Genomic DNA, 25,201 nt, shown 5'->3' on the forward strand with positions numbered 1-25,201 from the left:
ATTTCTACATTATGCCAGTGTGTTGATGCATAAGACTCTAAGTGGTCCTAAATTCTTCTTTTTAAAAATCATTCTTCAAGTCCACTCTTTTAAATAATACAGTTACAATAACCTGAGAAGGAACTTGTGTCTAATCATGTATGATGTGTTGGAAGAGGAGCAAAGAATTGTACTTTCTCTGTGGCCCAGCAATGTCTTGATGACTCCTTCTAGGGTAGAAGGGAAGAATCAAATTCATGTTCGGTTTTACTGTGATTTTTTCCCTCTGGCATCCATGCATAGGAATGAGGCTGGAAGAAGGTTAGAAGTAATACTATTTAGAATTACAATCAGTGCCAAGCTTTAGTCATCGTTGTATTTAGGGCTGAAAGTACTCTGGGAGGTTGATTTAAATCACCTGATTTTACAGATGAGGAAAGCAAAACCCAGAGCAGAAAGTAACTTGTCAAGGTCATTCATATCCTTAGTTAACCCAGCCAAGGGTAAAACTCAAATCCTGACTCATCTGCTCAGTGCTAGTTTTGATTCTGCTTAAGAAGATCCATTATCAGTTCTCTGAATAAGCCTGGTTGTTTTCTTCATAGTTCTTTGTGAAAAAAAGTGTTTTTGTTTAGAGGTACAGGTGGTGAAAGATATAAATTGTTCAAATAGATTCTTTAAAACTGTTGTAAAATAAAAAGACACTTGTAAAAGAGTTTCATAAAGTAATTGGGTCTGAAAGGTTTTGAATTTTTTTCCTTCTTCAAACTGTATGATGTCTTTATGCAGTTGCCATGGGAGAGCATGTTAGTTGCCAAAAATCTAAAACAGATCTTGGGTGTTAAGCAGGTAAGATTAAGTCAGAGCATTCAATTCTTGTTGAACAAAATATAACATCCAGGTGAAGCACCATCTGTGTGCTGGAATACTGCTATTTCCATTCTTTCCATGCATCTGGGAAATTTAGACACGTTTATTGGTCTATTCAGATGAAAGAGTCGTTTGCCAATGTCCACATTTTTTGCAGCCCTAAAAGTGGTTCTTCCAAGAAGACTTAAAAAATCAATCCTTCAAGCTAGAACTTGTCAAGCAATGTTTACTTTCATATCAAGAAAGCCATTTGTGGTCTCTGAATAAACAAATACCATTTGATTTTATCACACTGTTGAGTGTGTGGTTCAATGCACTATAACCACAGAATTAGGAAGAGGATTGCAAGTGATTTTTTTCAACAGCTCATAGGCTTTGAAATAAAACCAATAAATACCTTAATGCTGCAAATAGTTTTCAAATCTTATCTAAAACAGTTCTAGAAATTAAGCCATGAACTATTAGCCTACATAGAATGAACTCTTGTGTAATCTTCCTTTTATTAATTATCCATTCATCTTCAACTCCATTCAGCGTCTGGATCTTTGGCCTTTTCAAAACACGTAGTGAGGGAAACTAGCTTTCCCTGTGGGAATCTCCCATAGTTCCATCAGGGTAGGGTGCCTTTGCTCCCAAGGGGTGATGTGTTAGCCTTCACCATGATATGTATATTCCTCTTCAATGCAAATCATAGACATTTTCCCCATGCTTAACAAACCAATAACTTAAACTGAATTTTACCTTGCATAAGTAACTATGAATAAGTACATTAGTAAGTAAACCTATTGAGACCATCACAAATTTGGTTCAGGTTTTCTCCAGGTCACTCTAGATCAGGGGTGAGGAAACCTTTTCTGGAAAGGACCAGATAGTAAATATTTCTGGCTCTGCTGGCCATATGGTCTCTGTCACAAGTACTCATCTCTGTTGTGCAAAAGCAGCCACAGACAATATGTAAACAAATGGGTATGGCTGCATTCCAGCGAAACTCTATTTACAGAAACAGGTGGCACCCCGACAGGCTGTAGCTGGCTGACCCTGATCCAGCTGCCCAAGATTGTGCTGTAAACAGAAGCAGATTATAGACGAAGGACACAAGTCTCAAAAGTCCTTATGGCTTTTATTTTGGTACTTTTCTGCCTTTGTCCATGGAGTCAAGGTATTTCTATTTCATATTCTTATATAGGGATAGTGTTGTAAAAGTCCCTTCCATGTTTGTTTTAGGAAAGCATGGAACTTTAGAGGCAATCCTCTTCTGTCAGTGCTGTGTTCTTTAGAGCCTGGCATACTGCTTAGGATTAATAAATGCTAAATAATAATCGTTTTTCATTTCACTGCCGTACCCTTTACGGAGTCTCATTTGTCACCCTCAGAGGTGTTAAGCCATGTAGCTTTTACAGTGTTCTATTACACATTGTCAGCAGCACCTTGCTGATTAAATCGCACGCAAGAGAGACAGAGACAGACAGAGAGAGAGACAGAGAGAGACAGAGAGAGAGACAGAGAGAGAGAGAGAGAGAGCGAAGTGTTAACTGCCAGGCTGTAAGTATTCCTGACAGATTGTTCCTACACAGGTTTGCTTTCTCTTGTATAAAGATTAAAAAATCTTGCCACAGCTGGTAAAAAACGAAGCACACATAGAACCACCGAGCATATACAACTCACAAAAGGCACTTCCCTAAAAGTCAGAATTCCGATGAGGGGGATAGATTATCCAAGGTAAGATATGACTTGGTAGTGATGATCACCTATTTCATAGCACTGGGGGAGGGATGGGAAATCCTTCTGTGGGTGTTTGTGTGGAGGGGAGTGTCTTCTAATATGCTTAAAGCTTTCTTTTATGAGTAACTCAAGAATTTCACGTTTATAACTTCATCTAGATAGATCCGAGCTAGTAGTCCTATTTTTTGCATTTGCTCTGAAGATGAGCTTTTTTCTTTTTTTTTTGAATTTTCTTTTTTAAAAAAATTTTTTATTGAACTATAGTTGATAATTTATTGAACTAACTGTAATGTTGTGTTAGTTTCAGGTGTACAGCAAAGTGAATCAGTTATACATATACACATATCCATTCTTTTTCAGAATCTTTTCCCATATGGGTCATTACAGAGTATTGAGTCCAGTTCTCTGTGCTATACAGTAGGTCCTTGTTGATTATCTATTTTATATATAGTAGTGTGTGTATGTTAATCCCAGTATCCCGATTTATCACTTCCCCTCCCCTTTCCCCTTTGGTAACCATAAGTTTGTTTTCTAGGTCTGTGAGTCTGTTTCTGTTTTGTAAGTAAGTTCATTTGTATAATTTTTTATTAGATTCCACATATAAGTGATATCATATGATATTTGTCTTTCTCTGTCTGACTTCACTTAGTATGATCTTTTTTCACCACAAACCTAATTTTTCTTTTCCACTGTTCTTAGTGTGATGGTTATCGAATTATCTCTTTGCTGTCCTTCCAGATTCTTTGATTAAACTGGACTTGTGCCCAAAGCAGCAGGAGATGCTGTCCCATAAAGCCAGAACATTTTATAAGTACTGGCAGGGAAGGTTTATTACTTCATTCCCCAGACAGCACAGAGAGCTGCTGGGGAGGTCCGGGGAGGAGAGCCGCTGGAACTGCTCTTCTGGGAGAAGTGCTGATGGTCGTGGTGCTGAGTCAGTCCCAGGCTGAGGTGCCTCTATGGCTTCATGCCTTGGGTGGTGATGAGCAGCATGGGCAGTGGGCATCTTGGTGCAGTGAGTCAGGAAGAAGTTACTAGTTAAGAGATACACCCGTCCATCAGGCAAGACTGGGGCCCATCAGGGAGTCTCTGTGATTTGAATTCAGATAGGTGATTTTGATAGTCTTAATCCAAAATAATAGTGTGGCTGGTAAAGTGGCTTAATTTTTTTTTATTGAAGTATAGTTGATTTACAATATTGTGTTAGTTTCAAGTGTACAGCAAAGTGATATACAATATATATATTCTTTTTTTTTTTTTTTTTTTCTTTTTGCGGTATGCGGGCCTCTCACTGTTGTGGCCTCCCCCGTTGCGGAGCACAGGCTCCGGATGCGCAGGCCCAGCGGCCATGGCTCACGGGCCCAGCCGCTCCGCGGCATATGGGATCCTCCCAGACCGGGGCACGAACCCGTATCCCCTGCATCGGCAGGCGGACTCTCAACCACTGCGCCACCAGGGAGGCCCCTATATATTCTTTTTTTGATTCTTTTCCATTGTAGGTTATTATAAGATATTGAATATAGTTCCCTGTGCTATACAGTAGGACCTTGTTTATCTATTTTATATATAGTAATGTGTATCTGTTAATCCCAAACTCCTAATTTATCCCTCCCCCCACTTTCCCCTTTGGTAACCATGAGTTTGTTTTCCATGTCTGTAAAGATATTAAAAGATAAGTAAATACCAGAAAAAAAAACACATTTGTGTCTGTTTTGCCACCCAGAATCAGCATGATGAAGAGTTTGTTATATTTGCTTCAAGTCCTTTTATGAATGAAAGAGCTAGCACTACAGATCACATGGAAGGTTTCTGCTTCTTATCTCTCATTCCTTTCCCTTGCTCACCCCAGAGGTAACCACGACATTTAAGTTAGTGGGTGTATCAGTCAGGGGCCACACTCGAGGTGGGTGAGGTGTGGAGCATGCAGTGAAAAGACGCTTACACAGGTGTGGGCAGAATGTAGGAAATCACCGTGGATATTAGGGTGCTGACACCCTAGACCTAAGGGGAGAAGGGGGAGCAGGTCTTGGACTCTGGAGGAAAGAGCTGTGCAGGGCAGCAGCCTTGAAAGGAACTGTGCCCTTTGGTTGAAGGATGTACCTGCCTGAGACAGTGCTCTGGATGAAGGAGTGAGTGGACACCCCAGTTTCACCTTCCTCCTGACCTCAAACTGCTTGTCTGCACACCCAGCCGGGAACCAGAGGCACCTTGTGGTCCATACAGACCAGCCTCCCAGGGCAAAGAGGCTATTGGGAAATGGATCAGAGAGGGTGAATGCAGCAAAGACACAGCACAGGGTGGATCCTGAACTATTACCTCTACTTGTCCCTATACAGAAAGGTATAATAAATAGTGTATTGCAGGAGCCCTTTTTCTCTGTAAAGGGCCAGAGAGTAAACATTTTCAATTTTGTGGTCCACGTATAGTCTATGTCCTATATTCTTCTTTTTTAATTTTTACAAAGCTGTAAAAATATAAAAAAAATCCTTAACTTGTGGGCTGTATAAAAATAGATCACGGGCTTGACTGAGTCCATGCGCTGTGGTTTGCTGACCCCTAGCATATATTATGTGTTTTGTGTGTTTTGTGTGTTTTAAAAAATTTTTGCGTGATTTATATGACACCCTATTTCTTTTCTAATGCTGTGTAACAAATGATCACAAACTTAATGGCTTACAAGAACACCCAATTTACTATCACATAGTTCTGTAGGTCAATTCCAGTAGGCTCACATATGATTACTTAGGTAGGAGCAATCGATAACTTGGTTAGTTTTTTCCACTGTCTTGGTTTTAATGGTGGAAATCTAGTAGAGAGATTTTTGTCCATGGGACTTGCCAAAGGTCCCAGATTATAGCCATTGGGCAACAGTTTACTGAATCCAGACACAAGGCTGAATTTAGCCATTGTCAAGAGTGAATGTGTTGCCAGACAGAGAAAACAAACTTCTGGTTACCGAAGGGGAAAGCGGTGGGGGAGGGATAAATTAGGAGGTTGGGATTAACAGATACATACTACTAAATATAAAACAGGTAACCAACAAAGACCTAATTTATAGCTCAGGGAACTATACTCAATGTCTTGTAATAATCTATAAGGGAAAAGATTCTGAAAAAGAACCTATCTATCTATCTACCTATCTATCTAGATATATGTAACTGTGATATATATATACATACATATATATATAACTGAATCACTTTGCTGTACACCTGAAACTAACACAACATTGTAAACCATCTATACTTCAATAAAAAAAGAATATAATGAAACTAAAAAAAAAAAGATAGTGTACTTAGGCCAAAAAAAAAAAAAAGAGTGAATGTGTTGCATTGATATGAGAAAGGATATCTTCTATTCAAACTAACTGACTTGGAACTGGTGCAGTGTGACCCTTGTGCTGGGTGACTTACTGCCAGTGATAGAAAGGTGTTTTGTCATCCTCTGAATATGCCTGAAGCAGATGATAACAGAGAAGCGGGAGGTGGGATGTCTTCTATTGGCTCTTAGGCTGACAGGGTACCTAGAAGTCAGTGAGGAAACACTGAGTGAAGGTCGATTAAACAGAGGAGGCATTTTTATCTCACATGGTAGGAAGGTCTAGTAGGATAAGTGAATTCAACAGCTTGACCCTGTTGTCAAGGACCAGGGCCTTTCTATCTCTTCATCCTGCCCTCCTCAGCGTTGGTTTTTCCTCAAGTTTGAGCAGAATGGCTGGAGGAGTTCCAGACATCATGTTCAGACAGAGAAATTTCAGGCATAAGGGACTGCCTTTCTTCTAGAAGAGAAGAAACTTTCTCCAGAACGCCCCTCCCTCAGTAGAATTCTTTTCATATCTCACTGGTCAGAATTGAGCTCTATGCCAGTTTCTGAACCAACCACTGCCAAAGGGAGTGATATCACCATCAGACCATAAAGTTTATTTCTAGAACTGGGGTCAGTTTTCCCTGAGGCACACAGCTGCTTGCGGAAAGACTCGGTATCTGAACAAAACCAGAGCCTTGTAGGAAAAAAAGCAGGGGGTGGGCGGAATGAAGGCTAGAGACCAAGAACAGTCACCTCTGTATCCTGACAGTTCACTCCTTTCCTAATATATGTAAAAATGTGCCCATAGCCCACTCTAAATATAAGTTCTGTACAATTATGTAAAAGCTGAGGTGCAATCATCTAGGTAATATAACTTTACGCTTTGAAGGTATTTAATTAAGCAGTTTCCATTTCAATTTTGCAGGCTTCTTTTCATATTTTAGAGTCAATAAATCTTTCATCAGGTCTCAAACGTTTTAGAGGCCCTTGCAGAGCTGGTAGACTGTGGACCGCATGACTGTGGGACCACTTTATAGCTGGAAGTTGGGTAAAGAAGCCAGGACTTGTGTCATTCATAGGTGAAATACATGCTCACCTATCCATTTCAAGTACATGGAGCAGGGCTATTTTCTTGTCCAGGGAACCAAATCCTTTATTGCACAATTCACGATAAGTTCAAAATACAAAATTCTGAAGGTAACACTTCAAGTCTTATTAAAATCACACTGACAGCTTTTAAAAGTGGGAAGATGAGAACAAGAGCCATGGACACCACAGAAGGAGGTAAAGAGAGCCCGGGACACTAAGCTGGTTGTCCTGCAGTGGTAGGTCTTACACCTAATCCACTGCAGTCACTAAATCCATACATATTTGCTGAGCACTGCTGTGTAGCAGCATACCTGAAGGAACTTGGCGAGGGATTTTAAAAACGTGTAATATAAGGTTACTTTTTCTAGGAGTCTGCCATCTTGGAAAGAAGGATTGGAGGTGGGGTTGAATTTATATTCATGGATTTAAAATATGATTTGGACTATTTAATGTCCAAATTAAATTATAACTTTCTGATACAGGCCTGTACCAAACTGTTTTTGTTTGCTGTTCTTAGAACCTTCTACTTTGCACAATAGTTAGCTTTTTTTTCAGTTGTAATATTTTTTTGAAGCACAATTGATTTACAATGTTGTGTTAATTCTGCTATACAGCAAAGTGATTCAGTTTCATATATATATATATATATATATACTTTTAAAAAATATTTTTCCATTGTTGTTTATCATAGGATATTGAATACAGTTCCCTGTGCTATACAGTAGGACCTTGTTGTGTATCCATCCTGTATATAATAGTTTGCATCTGCTAATCCCAGACTCCCACTCCAGCCCTCCCCCACCCCCTCCCCCTTGGCAACCACCAGTCTCTTCTCTATGTCTGTGAGTCTGTTTCTGCTTTGTAGGTAGGTTCATTTGTGTTATATTTCAGATTGCATATATAAATGATATCATATGGTATTTATCTTTCTCTTTCTGACTTACTTCACTTAATATGATAATATCTAGTTGCATCCATGTTGCTGCAAATGGCATATATTCTTTTTTATGGCTTAGTAGTTTTACACTATATATATGTACCATATCTTCTTTATCCATTCATCTGTCCATGGACATTTAGATTGTTTCCGTGTCTTGGCTATTGCACAATAGTTAACTTTTAGGTACACCTATAACTTCCTTACTGACATGTAAGCCCTTGGAGGGCAAGGATTATGCCTTTCATATCTTTCAGTGTTTAGAATAGTACCCTGTACAGAAATGTCATGAAGCCTATGTTAAGTGCATATAAACTTATATGGTACCTGGCTCCAAAACCAACCAGCTAACCAAACACACAAACAAACCCAAACAAAACAACCAAAAAGAACTTAACACTTTTATTGCTCCCTAACAGCAGACTTCTTAGGCAACTGAACGGACATTAAAGAACACTGGCTTTTTTTTTTTTTTAAATAACTTTCTAGCTGTTATAGTTTGAACATGTGGGTTTTTCTCTCCCAGAGTAGAGCCTTCGAGATCCGTAAGGTGAAATCTGCTGTTGCCTGTAAAGGAGGATGTGTTGCGGAATGAATTTAAGTGGATCTTCCATCTCTCCTCCCCAAGCTGTGCACGTGTCGGGTGCTTCCTCCATGTTCTTTTCTCTGGGCTTTGTATGTAAAAATCGTTACCGCAGTTAGCTCCTGCTGAGCTAGAATCAACATGAGCAGATTCTTACATATTGATTTAAAAGTGGGCTGTAATGTATTTTGGAGTCAGTATTGATTTCACTTGTCTTTGTGATGACATCTCTGACTGGTGCTGTTGTTGTGTTGCAATTGCACAGTAAAGTAATAGGTTCTGAGACGCTGTCAGTGCCTACTCTTTTCAGGTTGCAATTGCTTGGTAATAAGTCGATTGTATCTCTGCCTGATGTTTTAATACTCCTGTCTTCCAGATTGCTCTTACTGGAGAGGTGCTTACCCTAGTGTGTTGCTACACCTTAATAAAAACAAACAAAGCAGGAAAGTGTGTGGTTGCACACATTTCTTTGTGTGACACTTGTCTGGGCTGACATGGTGGCTCGGGCTGACTTTTGCAGGCCCTCTATGTTCCAGTTCTCTCTTGCTGCGTAACAAACCAGCCAGCATTTTAGTAACATAAAACCACAGCCATTTTATTATGTGTGTGGATTTTTAAAGGTGTTTCAGGGACTTACATAGGGCAGAGCGAAAATTGCTTGTCTCTACTCCATGAAGTCTGGGGCTTCTGCTAGGAAGACTCAAATGACTGGGGGTGACATTAATAGCTGGGTGCTGAAATTATCCAGAGGCTTCTTCCATCACATGTCTAGCTCATGGGCTAAGATGACCTGAAAACCAGGTTCTGCTGGGTCTGTCTCCTGGAGTGTGTGCCATGTGGCCTCTTCATGTGGCTTGGGCTTCCTCATAGCCTGGTGGTCTAGAGTACTTGCACTTCTTACTCTCCAGGGCTCCATGAATAAATGCTCCAGGGAACAAGATGGACGCTGCATGACTTTCTCTGACTTAGCCTCAGAAGTCACACGTGTTACTTCTGCTGCATTGTCGTGGTTACAAGTGAGCCACTAAAGCTAGCCCAGATTCAGTGGGAGGGAAGTTAGACTCTTATCTCTTGATGGGAGGAGTATCAAGAACTTGTTGCCATCTTTAAAATCTTTACTATGAATGCTTTATCTAATTGTCAAATCTGGTTTCCATCATTTTGAATTAAAAAAAGAAGGATTTATTGGTTAAGGGAATTCCCTGGCAGTCCAGTGGTGAGGACTCAGCACTCTCACTGCCAAGGGCCTGGGTTTGATCCCTGGTCAGGGAACTAAAATCCCACAAGCCTCGTGGTGTGGCAAGAAAAAAAAAAGAAGCACGTTCATTAGCACCTATTAAAACATGGTCAGACATGATAAGGAGCAAAGTAAAAGAGAAAGAAAAACTTTTCTTACAAAGAAGTTTGCAATTTAATCAGAAAGGTTGTAGGCAAATATACAAAAACCTGAGTAACATATTTACACAGTAAAGTATCAAGGAGTGTAAATCAATATGCCCTAGAACTCTGCCATAATAGCTGTGGGATTTTTATAATATGCAAATATTTTAGATCTCATCTAAGTGAATATATCTAAGATAACTACTCATAGCAGCAAATATCACCTAAGCAACCCTTACGAAACACATAGACTCAAAAAAGTCTATGAAAGGAGGGAGTCAGAAGAATATAGAAGGTTAGAAGGGGAGGAACTTTAGAGATTATTTATTCTAACTTTTTCAATATGTGGCTGAAGAACTGAAGGCCCCAAATTTATAATCACAGGGAGTTCAGGAAGGGGAAAGAATACTGCCTTATTCAGCTAGGTCCTCTTAAGCCTGGAAAACATAAGTTCTACGGGTTTCAGTTAAATCTTAAATATGTCAGTCTGATTTTATCAATCAGCTTAAGCTGTTATGCCCTAGTAACAAATCACCCCCAAATTCAGTGACCAAGGCTTATTTCTTGCTGATGCTACAGGTCCAAGCTAGGTCAGGTGTGGCTTCCCTTGGTGATGCTTGTCATTCTGGGACCAGGCTCACAGAGCAGCCTCTATGTGAGACATTGCTGGTTGACAGATGGGTAAAGAGATCATGAGGAAGTAAATACTGGCTCTTAAAACATCTGCTTGGAAGTCATAGACTTAGTCTAACCTCAAAGGAGCAGAAAGTAGGATTTCTCTCCAGGGAAGGGCTTGCCTGCAGGGAGGGACAGTAAGTAGTTTGAAGAAGAATGCAGTTCATCACAGTGATTCTGGTAACAGCACTTAGTGAACAGTAGAGCTCCAGTGAAAGCAAGTGGCTCTTGATCTACCCAAAGCCAATCAGTCAATCAATGATGGAAATGAAGCTACAACTCAGATTGCTCAAAACCCAGCTCAGTGCTCTCTTCTCTGGAATGATTCACTGACAGCTTTCCTTCCATTTTTTCTGCTCAACATTCATTTTAGAATTGTCAATCAACATCGTCCCTGCGCCACATATAGGGACTATTTTCCTAAGGGTGAAGCTGATTCCTCTTCTCCTGCTTTTTCTCCTTCCTCTTGCACTTTTCAGCAATAGTTGTTCTAAACAGTCACTGCAGCTTTTGTTTTGATTGATAATTTTATACGACATGCCAGCAAGCCATGCCAAATGTGTCTTTAAAAAATTTTTTTTTTAATTTTTATTTTATATTAGAGTATAGTTGATTTCCAATGTTGTATGAGTTTCAGGGGTACAGCAAGTGGTTCAGTAATACATATACATATATCTATTCATTTAGAAATTCTTTTCCCATTTAGGTTATTACAGAATATTGAGCAGAGTTCCCTGTGCTCTACAGTAGGGCCTTGTTGGTTATCTATTTTATATATAGTAGTGTGTACATGTCAATCTCAAACTCCCAATAAATCACCCATTTCAACCTTATGTATTTTTTTTTTTTTTTTTTTTTTTTTTGCGGTACACGGGCCTCTCGTTGTCGTGGCCTCTCCCATTGCGGAGCGCAGGTTCCGGACGCGCAGGCTCAGCGGCCATGGCTCACGGGCCCATCCGCTCCTCAGCATGTGGGATCTTCCCGGACCGGGGCACGAACCCGTGTCCCCTGCATCGGCAGGCGGACTCTCAACCACTGCGCCATCGGGGAAGCCCGTCCAACCTTATGTGTTTTATTTGTGAAGATGAGACTTCCACTGCAAACTTTTTTTTCTTCCTGACAGAACTTGTCCCTTCAAGCCATGTAAATTCCATTACTAACTATATAAGTCTCCCATAATTTCCTTATTCATCTCTAAATTATGCTTAGAGGAGGCACGGTAGATAATATACACTTTTCAATGTTTTATGGAAGAGTTACATGCAGAGTACTTGTAGGCTGTTATGCTCAAGCTCTTCTTTGTCAATACAGGCATCCAAGCTCGAGGAGGAGAGGTGTGGCCAAGATGACAGAGTATGAAGAACTTGTCTCTCACAGGCACCAACATTACAACTATTTACAGAGAAACTATTGATGAGAAAAACCGGAAAACTTGCAGCCTTGTATTTGGAATATAAAATATATAACAAATGAACAAACATAACAAAAATGAAACAGACTTGTAGCTACAGAAAACAAACAGGTCGTTGTAGGAGGGCAGGGGGGTTGAGGGATGAGAGGTGAGAGAGATTAAGAGCAACACACTTCCAGTTACAGAATAAATGAGTCACAAGGGTGAACTGAACAGCACGGGGAATGTAGTCAGTAATATTGTAATAACTTTGTGTGGTGACAGAAGCTAACTAGGCTTGCGGTGGTCACTTGGAATGTTTAGAAACATCAAATCACTATGCTGTGCACCTGTAACTAACATAGTATGGTAGGTCAATACTTCAAGTAAAAAAAACTAAAGGTAATTCAGAAAACAGAGCATTTGCAGTTTACTTAAAATCATCACCTGTCTTTAGACTAAGGATAATATTCAACTCTGCTAGTTTTTAATGCTAAATATATTTTCGTATTAGTGCTGGCCTAAAGAATCATGATTCTACCCTCTCAAAACAAAACACAAAAAACTATAAAAAATAAAACTTAAAGAAAATCACTTAGTGTCGGGGCTGATCTGCAGAATCAATCAGATTGTTTGGCAGACTAAAAGAGCCTTAGTGTTTTGATCCTCAGAGGTTTTTATTTTTTATTTTTGGAACCTTTGATGTAGTGTCACCAGCTGCTTCCGGACTTAACGTACTTTCACCAGGGAGCTTTGGAAGCCAGCCTCTCCTCCCCTCTTGCTTTAGTTTATGCAGATTGGAGGGGTAGAATTAACCTGCTCTTTCAGAGAGAAGGTATGTTTAGTTCTGTTTTTCAGTTATAGATGGTTGGACAAGTTGGAATATAGCTGGTATGCCACTAACCTGGTGGTGACCTTCAAGTAGGAATTTTTGTATATTTTACTAAACAAACATAAATCCCGTGAACCTTAGCATGGCCAAAAGCCAAACTGAGAAAACCTTTGAGATCGACATTAAAAAACCATTGCAACATTCACTTCATCTTGGTCAATGAATTATAAAAGTGAGGAGTTTTAACTTCAGTAACCAGCTCTCCCCCCACCCACTGACACATTCAAAAGTCAAGTTCGTGCTAAGATGCCTTAATTTTCACAAGGTAAGAAGCAAGGGACAGGGCTTCCCTGGTGGCGCAGTGGTTAAGAATCCACCTGCCAATGCAGGGGACACGGGTTCGAGCCCTGGTCCAGGAAGATGCCACATGCTGCGGAGCAACTAAGCCTGTGCACCACAACTATGGAGCCTGCGCTCTAGAGCCCACGAGCCACAACTACCGAACCCACGTGCCACAGCTACTGAAGCCTGGGCGCCTAGAGCCCATGCTCTGCAACAAGAGAAGCCACCACAATGAGAAGCCTGCACACCATAAGGAAGAGTAGCCCCCGCTCACTGCAACTGGAGAAAGCCTGTGTGCAGCAACAAAGAACCAACGCAGCCAAAAATAAATGAATGAATGAATGAATGAATAAATAAATAAATAAATAAGCAAGGGACAAAGTAACAGGCTATTTCTTGGTTAAAACATAATAACATGGTCCATCTTGACCCATTCCATCATTAACTCATATCTCAGTTCAAATTTCAAAATGCTTTCTCAAATGATCATGCATTTGACATGAGGGAATAAAATCTGAAGTGAGAGCCTAAGCTTTTAGAGCAGGCAAAATCCATTGCAGCTGCAAGTTGACATCCAATAATATTCACAGGAGTTGTGAGCTGGCTAATTAACAATGCACTGCAGTAATCCACACCCAAGTGTGTATTCACCCAGAGGAATCGTATGCAGGAGGCTCAGAAACCATTACTGCAACCATTTCCCACTACCCTTGTAGGAAAAAGAAGACCAACATGTGCCACAGTTCTGGGAAACCATCCGGAGTACGTATTTATTTATTTATTTGTTTGTTTATTTATTTATTTTTTAAGATCTTTATTGGAGTATAATTGCTTTACAATGGTGTGTTAGTTTCTGCATTATAACAAAGTGAATCAGTTATACATATACATATGTTCCCATATCTCTTCCCTCTTGCATCTCCCTCCCTCCCACCCTCCCTATCCCACCCCTCTAGGTGGTCACAAACCACCGAGCTGATCTCCCTGTGCTATGCGGCTGCTTCCCACTAGCTATCTATTTTACGTTTGGTAGTGTATATATGTCCATGCCACTCTCTCACTTTGTCACAGCTTACCCTTCCCCCTCCCCATATCCTCAAGTCCATTCTCTAGTAGGTCTGCATCTTTATTCCTGTCTTACCCCTAGGTTCTTCATGACATTTTTTTCCTTAGATTCCATATATATGTGTTAGCATATGGTATTTGTCTTTCTCTTTCTGACTTACTTCACTCTGTATGATAGACTCTAGGTCCATCCACCTCACTACAAATAACTCAATTTCGTTTCTTTTTATGGCTGAGTAATATTCCATTATATATATGTGCCACATCTTCTTTATCCATTCATCCTATGATGGACACTTAGGTTGCTTCCATCTCCTGGATATTGTAAATAGAGCTGCAATGAACATTCTGGTACATGGCTCTTTTTGAATTATGGTTTTCTCAGGGTATATGCCCAGTAGTGGGATTGCTGGGTCATATGGTAGTTCTGTTTGTAGTTTTTTAAGGAACCTCCATACTGTTCTCCATAGTGGCTGTACCAATTCACATTCCCACCAGCAGTGCAAGAGTATTCCCTTTTCTCCACACCCTCTTCAGCATTTATTGTTTCTAGATTTTTTGATGATGGCCATTCTGAACTGGTGTGAGATGATATCTCATTGTAGTTTTGATTTGCATTTCTCTAATGATTAATGATATTGAGCATTCTTTCATGTGTTTGTTGGCAATCTGTATATCTTCTTTGGAGAAATGTCTATTTAAGTCTTCTGCCCATTTTTGGATTGGGTTCTTTGTTTTTTTGATATTGAGCTGCATGAGCTGCTTGTAGATTTTGGAGATTAATCCTTTGTCAGTTGCTTTATTTGCAAATATTTTCTCCCATTCTGAGGGTTGTCTTTTCGTCTTGTTTATGGTTTCCTTTGCTGTGCAAAAGCTTTTAAGTTTCATTAAGTCCCATTTGTTTATTTTTGTTTTTATTTCCATTTCTCTAGGAGGTGGGTCAAAAGGATCTTGCTGTGATTTATGTCATAGAGTGTTCTGCCTATGTTTTCCTCTAAGAGTTTGATAGTGTCTGGCCTTACATTTAGGTCTTTAATCCATTTTGAGTTTATTTTTGTGTATGGTGTTAGGGAGTGTTCTAATTTCATTCTTTTACATGTAGCTGTCCAGTTTTCCCAGCACCACTTATTGAAGAGGCTGTCCTTTCTCCACTGTACATTCCTGCCTCTTTTGTCAAAGATAAGGTGACCATATGTGCGTGGGTTTGTCTCTGGGCTTTCTATCCTGTTCCATACGTATTTATTTAAAAATTCTGAGAGAAAAATATAAAGGAACTTTTTGAATATTATAGCAAACGTTAATCTGACTACAAACTAGTGGGCACCTTTAGAATATCACTGGCATGTGTGAGAATTAATTTTAGATTTTATCTGAGAGCTCTAGAGTTATTTAGCTTCTGTTTTATATTATCTAGGAGGAAAAGAATGGAAATGGTAGCAATTTCAGTTCTTCCTTTTGTGCCTGTGAACCTGTGCTCTCCAGGCATGGAGACCACTGCCCTTCTGTTTCTTATATTCTTCACTCAGTTTACAGTCAGCTTTAATGTATAAGCCTGAGCTTATACTCAGATGATGGGGAATTAGGAGACAACCTCAAATTCTGCACTTCTGGATTGATTCTACATAGCACCCATCAAGAGAGGGCTTTACCTCTACCTGTATATAAAATTATATGTATACATTATATATATATATATATATATATATATTTATTTATTTATTTATTTATTCAAGACATTTATTAAAAACTGGGCATTTTGAGTGCCCAAAGTAAAACCTCAGGAGCTTCCCCAAATTCTGAAACCATGGGATGGACTAGGAGATATTTTTCGAATGTGCTACTTCTCCAGATGTACCATAGCATATAGCAGTGGGGTTTCCTAGCAGTGAAATGGGACAAAATCCTGAGAAGCAGAATTTAAAGGAAAGGAAAAAGGAAAGAGGTGAGAGTGTGTGAACAGTTAGCTTTGGCTGTGTAACAAACAAACACACAATTTTCAGTGACTCAGTGATTGGCCAGGGCTGCTCTGCTGAGCTCAGATGGGCTGGTCTGGGCTTGGCCCCATTCAGGTCTGACCCAGGTGACTCTCAATCTTCTGGAGCCAGTGGGCTGCCCAGAACTTGTTCTTTTCACGGTGATGGCAGAAACTCAAGGGCTAACCCAACTGCACCAGCCTGCTAACATCCCACTGGTCGAAGCAAGTCTCACTCACTCATGGCACTGTGCAAAGCCAAGGAGGTGGGTATATAGTTCTCCCATAAGTAGGGAGAAAGGAGTGAATATTTGCTGAAAAATAATCTAATCTTCCACAAATGATCTGCATGAAATCTTGAATGTATTGCTCTTTTATCTTGTGGTAAGAGGCTGGCTTGACACCTTAATTGTTTGGATGAGGCCAGAGAGATAGGGAAAGACTTGTAGGTCATGTTAATAATAATAATATAACAATAATAGCAGTGATGTATAACATTTATAAAGTCAGGATGCTGTAGGCCAAGCTAACAATAAGTAGTAACAATAGAAGCAGCATATGTACTTACTATGCCTTAGACATTGTTGTAAACACTTTACAAAAATTAACACATTTAATCCTCACAGCAACCCTAGGAAGTAGATGTTATTGTTATCTCAATTTTTAGATGAGGAAAATGGGGCACATAGAAATGAGGTGGCTTGCCTAGGGTTAGTGAACTCCAGGAGGTGGTGAGTAGAGATTTAAATCCAGGGGGTCTGTCTCCAAAGTCTGGGTTCATAACCTTTCCCCTCCTTCTGTGATTTTATGAGCTGTGGGCTGACACAATTTAATTTACATTTTGAAAGGTTCTCGACTTTTTTTGGCAGTAAGAATGGAGAGCATGGAAGAGATGCTACCTGTTAGAATGGTGTTTCTCAAAGTGTGGTCCTCGGCTGCTCCTCTGACTGTTCCCCATACATGACAAAGTCAATATAGAAATGGACAGGAAACGTTTAGAAACTCTTAGAGCAAATTCAACATTGTTTCAAGACCAAAGGGCATGATCATTTTCCTAGTTTTTATTGAATGTTACAAAAGTATGGGTTCATAATGGATTGCACATTCAACACAAAACAGAACAAAACAGAAATAAAAATGAAAAAAACTTCTCCTTCATCGCTGTTTGGAAAACAAGGGAAGAGGATGAATGCCTTAATCCAGGCTTGTGTTCAGTGATCATGCCTTCAACCAGGATGGTGCTTGTGAAGATAAAGAGAAGTAGATGAACTGGGTAAAAATGTGAAGGGTGGGTCAGTTCTAATTATCAATATCTAGCAGAGATTAAGAGGGAGGTCAGATTTAGTCAGGGCCTTGTGCTGTGCGCAGCAGCAGTTTTAAGGAAAAATCATAAAGGAATACAATTCTGTTTGAAACCCAGGAAATAGGAACTTAGAGGGAACTTTTGGTGATTTTCAGGGCAGGTGCAGTGTTTGTTTACCGTTTTAAGATGATCAACTCGGTTTGCCTGGGACTTTCCCAGTTTGAGCACTGGGACCACATCCTAAAAGTCCCCTCAAGTCCCAGGCAAACCAGGATGGTTGGTCAACCTCAATTTTATATCATACATTTTATTTTATATTATACTAGTTATACTCATGATTATGCATGTTTTTTCCCACTTTGCCATGAGCCCATCTGGTGAGGCTCTCCATTCTTGGAATAATGGTATGAGGGAGGGTGACATAGATGCTCAGACAAAATGGAAGATTTGAGTAAGTTCTTATTGGAAGAGGTTTCAAAAGTGAAGAACAAATAACAAACAGGAATAAAAGGAAATGCTAATTATTCAGATAACTCCTAGAATTTTTTTCTGCAACCTGGAAGTTTTCACAAATTCTTGAGTTTGCTGATTTTACTTTTCCATAGGGTAGAGGAAGCAACAAAGGAAATGAATATATCCGGGTCACTAGGGAGAATTTGTTGGGGGTATGGGAGTGCCAAACACTTAAAGAGGATGTCACAGTGTCATCTTAGAGTGAGTGCAAGTAAAGGGACAGAACGTGATGACCGGGACCCATGATCTCCCATCAGCTTTTTAGAGAATCAATTGTGATGATTCCACAACCATAAGAGGCAAAAGGAAATCCAGGTCAAGGAAGACAGTAGATTTTTAAAAAAATGAAATGCGTAATTGGTAAACCAATCATGCTTTAGAGGCGAAATGGGGCAGGCACCTGCTGATGCAGATGTGAGTTTCACTTAGGAAACTCATTCTGAGTCCTTCTTAATGGTGGCAGGAAGAGTATTTGAAACTTCCACCCCACCATTGAGTGGTGTCTTGTGGACTGTGCACTAATTAGCTAATGTGCTTCAGTCCCAGGTGCCATCTTAATTGTCCATTCTGCCATACAGATCCAGTCTTCATGAGAGGCCACTCTCTTGGCTTTTGAATGTGACATTTCTACTTTCTCTTGCACCATATCCTCATTCTCGTCTTAGGGGACTGTCTTCTTTTGGGCCACCAGATGTGTTTCCTAAATCCCATAAGCATATTGAGGGTCTGCTTGAAAGGATCACACTGAAGCATGATCTCATCACCTTTTCTCAAGGGCCAAGAGTGAACCTGGGACTAAGACCACACCTCTACCTAGCCTTATAACCCCATCATTTGGGAGTTTCACTCCTTGAGACTTTGCCCCACCTTGGTCATGTACTCCCATCACTGGGGGTGAAGACCGTGCTCCATCTGGGTTTGAGTATTCACCTGCTAAACAAAATCTCTGGGCTTAGAAACTCTTGAATACTGACACCAGTTCTAATCAATACCCTTTGGATATTCAATATTGGATTACTAGTTACACCCCTTCAAGGGCCAGCCCTACTACTGGACCAGGTCTCCTGCTACAGAACTGGTTTCTTCTCTTTCCCACTGTACGTGAGTTTGAAGGATACTTCATGACCTACCTCACTCTGGTAATGACAGCTGGACCTTACAAAATGCAAAGGACAATGATCAGCTATGTAGCTACCAAACAAAGGAGGAAGAGGACAGCTTCTAGGGCATATTGTACAATATTAACAGAAAACAGAGAAAGCAGGACTTTTTAGTTCCATGTATACTTCTGGCTTCCCTATTAAGAATGATTGTTAAATGTAGTTAAGAGAGAACTGATGCCTAGGACAGATGGTGAGTAATAAGAGGGCACCTAGGTATTTAAAAAGAAATTGTCATCGGTTCAAGTAAATTATGCCAGGATACCGACAGAATTTTCATATGGGACTATTTAATCAGTTTTTTCTTTTTATTAACATAAATATTTATTATACGAGTAATACATTAATGTAACATCATATACTAATGTATTGTATATTGTATGACATCAAACTTCATCTGTCAGCTGTCTTTTTCAGACGAAAAATAACTTAAAACTCATTTCTTTTTCATATATATATAAAATACGTATGATACATATGATTATGTGTATATGAAATACATATGTATATATAACCATTCTTTTAAATTGCTGCATGCTATTATAATATTATGAGTATATCACAATGTATTCATCCCCTTAACTATTTAGATGGTTTCTGACGTTCTGATGTAAGCAAATGATGAGTGAATAATTACTTCTGCACATATGTGATGATCTCCCTGAGGTAGGTTAGGTACCAGCAGTGTAACTCTTGAGTACGTGGGACTATTTAATCATTTTTTTCTTTTTTCCTTTTCTTAGAGCAAATGGAAAAAATTTTTTCTTTTCTTTTTAATTTTTATTTTATATTGGAGAATAGTTGATTAATCATGTTGTGTTAGTTTCAGGTGTACAGCAAAGTGATTCAGTTATACATATACATATATCCATTCTTTTTCAAATTCTTTTCCTATTTAGGTTATTACAGAGTATTGAGCAGCATTCCCTGTGTTATACAGTAGGTCCTTGTCAGTTATCTATTTTAAAAATAACGCTGTGTTCATTTCAATCCCATACTCCCAATCTATCATTAATCTTGATGGATAATCTTTGAAGACTCTGAGAGAGATAGGACATAGTCAATCATACCATTCTCCAAAAAGGGAAAATACAGATTTAAAAAGCTAAAGATGTAAACTTAAATCCTTTCTAACAACAACAAAAAATTTGTTCATTTGGCTAACAGTCTTCTATATTATCTTGACTTTTTCATGGCTTACCAATTGCCCAATTTTAATCATCTTCTGTGGGTTTTCCTCCTTTCCCCAAACTTTTTAATGCTGCAGTGCCCACGACTCCATCTTTTGATCTATTTTTATCCTTTTTGAGCTCATTGCATCCCATGGCTTTAAAAACTATCTATATGTGAACAACTTTCAATATATCTCTAGCCTGGATCTCTTCTCCAAACTCCAGACTTGTATTTCCAATCTGTCCAAAACGGAACTTCTGATCTTCCACCCCTCCCCACCTTCTTCCTCCACCTCCTACTTTTCTTGTCACAGTTGATGTCTCAGGCCAAAAACCTTGGCATGACTCCTCTTTTCCATAACCACATGCAGTCCATCAGCAAAGACTGTTGCCCTTCAAAATAAATGCAGAATCTGACTACTTCTCACTACCACCATTTCTTACTGCTTCTACCCTGGTCCAAGTCACCATCTCTTACTTAGATTGCCACAATAACGACCTAACAGATCTTACTTCTCCCCTTTAGACACAGCAGCCAAAGTTATTCTCTTAAAAAATAAATCAGATTATATCACACTTCTGTTCAAATAGAAATGCAACAGCTTTTCCTTTCTTCCAAAGTATGAATCAAAGTCCTTATGTTGACTCACATTATAGCTCTGATCTCATCTCCTAGTCTTTTCCTCAAATCATTCACTCTGCTGCAGCCACCTCGATTTTCTTGTTCCTTGAACATGCCATTTGCCTGTTGTTTTAGTGTTTTTTCACTGGTTGTTTCCTCTGCACAAATGCCCCTTTCCTAGAAATTTGCATGGCTCATTCCCTACCTCTTCCAAGTCTCTGCTCAGATGTCACGTTCTTAATGAGGACCTAGTCAATCTATTTAAAATTTTACTCCTCACTTCAATGCCCTTTATCCAATTCTACTTTTTCTCTTTTTCATAGGATTTATCATCTTCTATTATAATGCAAAATATATGGGTATATTATATTTAATAAATATATTTTCTCCTTCTGCTATAAAAGTTCCACTAGAAGAGGAATCTTTGTCTATTTTTTTTAAAAAGAAGATGTTGGGGGTAGGAGTTTATTAATTAATTTCTTTATTTTTGCTGTGTTGGGTCTTTGTTTCTGTGCGAGGGCTTTCTCTAGTTGTGGCGAGTGGGGGCCACTTTTCATCGCGGTGCGTAGGCCTCTCACTGTCGCGGCCTCTCCCATTGCACAGCACAGGCTCCGGACGCGCAGGCTCAGCGACTATGGCTCACGGGCCCAGCTGCTCCACGGCATGTGGGATCTTCCCAGACTGGGGCACGAACCTGTGTCCCCTGCATCGGCAGGCGGACTCTCAACCACTGCGCCAACAGGGAAGCCCTCCTGCTGCTTCTTATCCATTGAATAGTTTTATCCTCACCTCTGGAGACTTAGAAGTTGATAAAGTTATCAGAAGTCATGTGTGGAGAGATGGATAATATACAAGGTTGCAGAATTAGGGACTCAAGATCATGTCAGTGGGCTCCAATAGTGGACCAAAGCAAATAAGATAAAACCTAACAAGGATTATTTAAAGTCTAGCATTTGGGGGTCAAAAATCAATTGTACAAGTGCAGAATGAGGGTAATCAGGCTTGACAGCAAATTATGTGAAAAAGACTTAAGGGTTTTAGTTGATTATAAGCGAACAGTGTTTTCCTCATAAAAACAAACCCCAAAAGTATCAGGTGCAATCTTGGGTCATGTTTGTATAAATAATAGTCCTAGATGTATGGTAATGGAACATAATAGTCTCAGGATACTCTGCACCATGAAGAGGATAGGGAAAGTATTTTGGTGTTCTCTTAAGCATTTTATTTAATTGAGACCATCACATTTTAAGAGGAGCATTGACAACTAGGCAAAATGTTGAGGATACCAGAAACTTTCATTCTTTCAATTCATTCAAATTCATTCTTTCAAACTACGTTTATTAAATACTGGCAGTGTTCCTGGCACTGTCCTGGGTGCTAGGGATATATTACTGAACAAGCACACCCAAATCCATGCTATCTAGAGTTATTAAAGTTAGTAAAGTTATAACTTACTTTAAAAAAGATTTTATATATATATAATATATATATATAAAATATATATTTACTGTATCATAAAACTGAAACATTTTATGGTGGTTGCTTATCATACAAATTTTGAGAAGTACAGGAAATTGAAAAGAAGTGACAAAAGATTGTTCATAATTCCACTATTCATTGGTACTCACATTTTTTTCACACTGCTTTTACTCTATGCAGTTCTTCAGGAGCCCAGAAAAAGTGGGGAGGTGAGCATGAGTGGTTTGTGTGGGCCAGATCTGGAAAGAGGTTTATCACTTTCATCCATAGTAGACTGGTCAGAACTGGCACACAGTGCTGTAAAGGATGCTGGGAAATGGAGTCTAGCTTTGTTCCAGAATTTTTTTAAAAAAAGGTATTTTCTGTATGTATAGCTGGTTCACTTTGTTATAAAACAGAAACTAACACACCATTGTGAAGCAATTATACTCCAAAAAAAAAAAAAAAGACAGAGGAGCATTGATTGTGAATAAAGAACATGCTATGTTGAAAAGAAAAAAAATACAATGTAAAGAAAGCTTAGTATTACTTCTTATTTGACAATGATTTCCATATAATTTAATAAAGCAAATAAGCCTAATTTAAAAAAAAGGTATTTTCTACTATAATCACGACCATTTGTTGAGTCCTTGGCATTGTAGTCGGCTTTGTTTTGGTCATGATTCAGTGTAGCTGCTATTGAAACATCATTCTTTATTTAAAATTATTTTTTGGATCAGAACTAGTTAGGTTACGTCTCTCTCTTTTTATAGTTGCCATTTTCTCGTTACAGCTTTTATGCTGAGTTTTGTTTGGGCTATTTTTTCACTCCTGGGTTAGCTGAGTATTTCACTTCCACATTTCCTTCACATGATCCCAACTTGGGTTGTTTTCAGAAACTGTATTTCACTAGGTGCAGCCTAGTGGAAGGCGGCGCCGCTGTCTGGACCCTTGAGATTGCTTTGACCTTGGAAGAGGAAGCGAGGAATCTGCCCTTCTCTCTAGCCCAAATGTCTTCCTTTTCAATCTCACCCATTGTTTCTCGGAGTCTTCAATTGTGCTGTACTAATGTCTTCTTCTGTCACACACAATTGCAACTGGTCACTTTCAAAGAGCAACGGCTTTATCCTCTTCTACGGCTCTGTTTTCATTGTGATCTTTCCATGTGCTGATCTTTTAGTTTTTCCAGACAGTCTTGTTTAACTGGATCCCTTCATGCTTTATAAAGGGGATGACAGGATCTCTCTACTGAAACTTTAAACTTTGGGGATTTCCCAAAGCTTGCAAAATATCATTTAATGAAGGCTAACTGCAACACCCCAACTCAAAGAGAAAGTTAAAAAAAAAATCCTTTCAGTGATAGATATAAGAGATCTTTCTTTTTTTTTCATAATTGAGATTTTATTGGTTGTTTTGAGGATCAGTACACAGACATTTCAATTTGTACACAATTCTCAACATACGTACCAAAAACCTAAAAAAATCATGTAGTTGTGATTCTTTTCTCAACAGTTATTCCAGTGACTTTCCAGCTTAAAATTTGGGGGCAAATTTTCCTTCACAGGATATCAAGTACCAATATCTTCAAATATTGATATGCTGTTACATCGTAAGTCCCACTAATTCACAATTTAATATCATATACACTACATACTCAAATTGTCAATCGTTCACAGCACATTAACAGTTACTAGAAGAACTGGACTACCACGACCAAAGATGTTACAGAGTGCACAAAATTCTGCCCAGGAGAGCCAAGATCAAGGGGTGAGTGGTTTGCTTTAGGAAACAATTCTACCAAAAACAACATGGGAAGAGAAGTAATTTAAAGTGTTTAAGACATTAAATGCACAGCTGACTCCAAACTGCCATTAAGTATGCTTTGTATTACAGTATATAAAAGCTACCCTCCATCTGTGGAATGTTAAGCTGACACCCAAGACAATCAAAGCCTCCCATATTCAATATCCCACTATTTTCTGGTTGTACCAAAAAATAAACAACCAGCAAATGATTTCACCTCTTAAAAAAAAGCATTTACACTTAAAAAATGGGATGAGGTGGGATTCCTTCCTTTTTAAAAATGTTTCTAGAGCTACTAAAAAACTTGCATTTACAAAATAGTTGATAAAAATATTCCTCTGGGTTGTACAAGAAGGGAGACAGGGACCACTGATAGGACCAGGTGTGTGATATTAATCAGACGGCTTCTTTCTCTCCTGCTTCATCAGAAGCTGTGCTCTCCTCATTTTTAGTTTCTCCATTTTCTGCAGGTAAGTCTTCTTTAGTCTCTTGGTTAGCCACTTCAGCCTGTTTTCCCTTTGCTCCCCTTTTCCCTTTTGTTTGCACTTTTTTGTCGGAAGATTTATCCTTTCCTGCCGCCTTTTTTGGCTTCGTTTCCACTTTTGCAGGAGCCGGTTTAGCTGACAACCTCGCCGATCTCCTCTTGGGCTCCTCCTTCGCCGCCCCCTCGGCGGAGCTGACCTTCCTCTTGGGCATCGTGGCGGCGGGGCGGGCGCGTGCCGGGTGCCTGCGGGCCGCGGCGCGCCGAGAGCCTTCACGAAGCTGGGCTGCCTGGCCGCTACCGCTCCTCCCGCCGCCCGAGCTGCTGGGACCCCATAAGAGATCTTTCTTGTTTCCAAAATATTTTTGCAGCTTAATAACCTAACAGGTTGTTTTTACCAAAGGAGTGACCATTGGGTATTTGGCCAATTTGGGTATTGGGTATTCTATATGAAAATTTTGAGTATAATCTCTATGATATATCTGCATTTGTGTTCATTTTAATCCATATACTAGAGACAGTTGCTGGATTACACCCACCAGAAGTG

At 39.4% G+C, this 25,201-nt stretch overlaps 1 protein-coding gene and 1 long non-coding RNA gene across 2 annotated transcripts in view; one reads left to right on the forward strand and one right to left on the reverse strand.

Moving 5' to 3' along the window:
* The window catches only part of LOC309806311, a 30,345-nt gene extending 17,879 nt beyond the window's left edge, over window positions 1-12,466 (forward strand). Inside the window, exon 3 of the long non-coding RNA XR_014294372.1 lies at window positions 11,853-12,466. This is a non-coding gene — a long non-coding RNA (uncharacterized lncRNA). The remainder of the gene's footprint in view (window positions 1-11,852) is intronic.
* Window positions 12,467-23,861: 11,395 nt separating this feature from the next.
* Window positions 23,862-24,982, reverse strand: LOC309806503 (non-histone chromosomal protein HMG-14-like). The gene has a single exon (XM_082625347.1). The coding sequence runs from the start codon at window positions 24,867-24,869 to the stop codon at window positions 24,570-24,572; it is 300 nt and encodes a 99-aa protein (XP_082481473.1). The 5' UTR covers window positions 24,870-24,982; the 3' UTR covers window positions 23,862-24,569.
* Window positions 24,983-25,201: the final 219 nt, after the last annotated feature.

The sequence above is a fragment of the Mesoplodon mirus genome (genome assembly GCF_964341445.2).
Source record: "Mesoplodon mirus genome assembly, chromosome: 6".
In the NCBI taxonomy this organism is placed as follows: Eukaryota; Metazoa; Chordata; class Mammalia; order Artiodactyla; family Ziphiidae; genus Mesoplodon; species Mesoplodon mirus.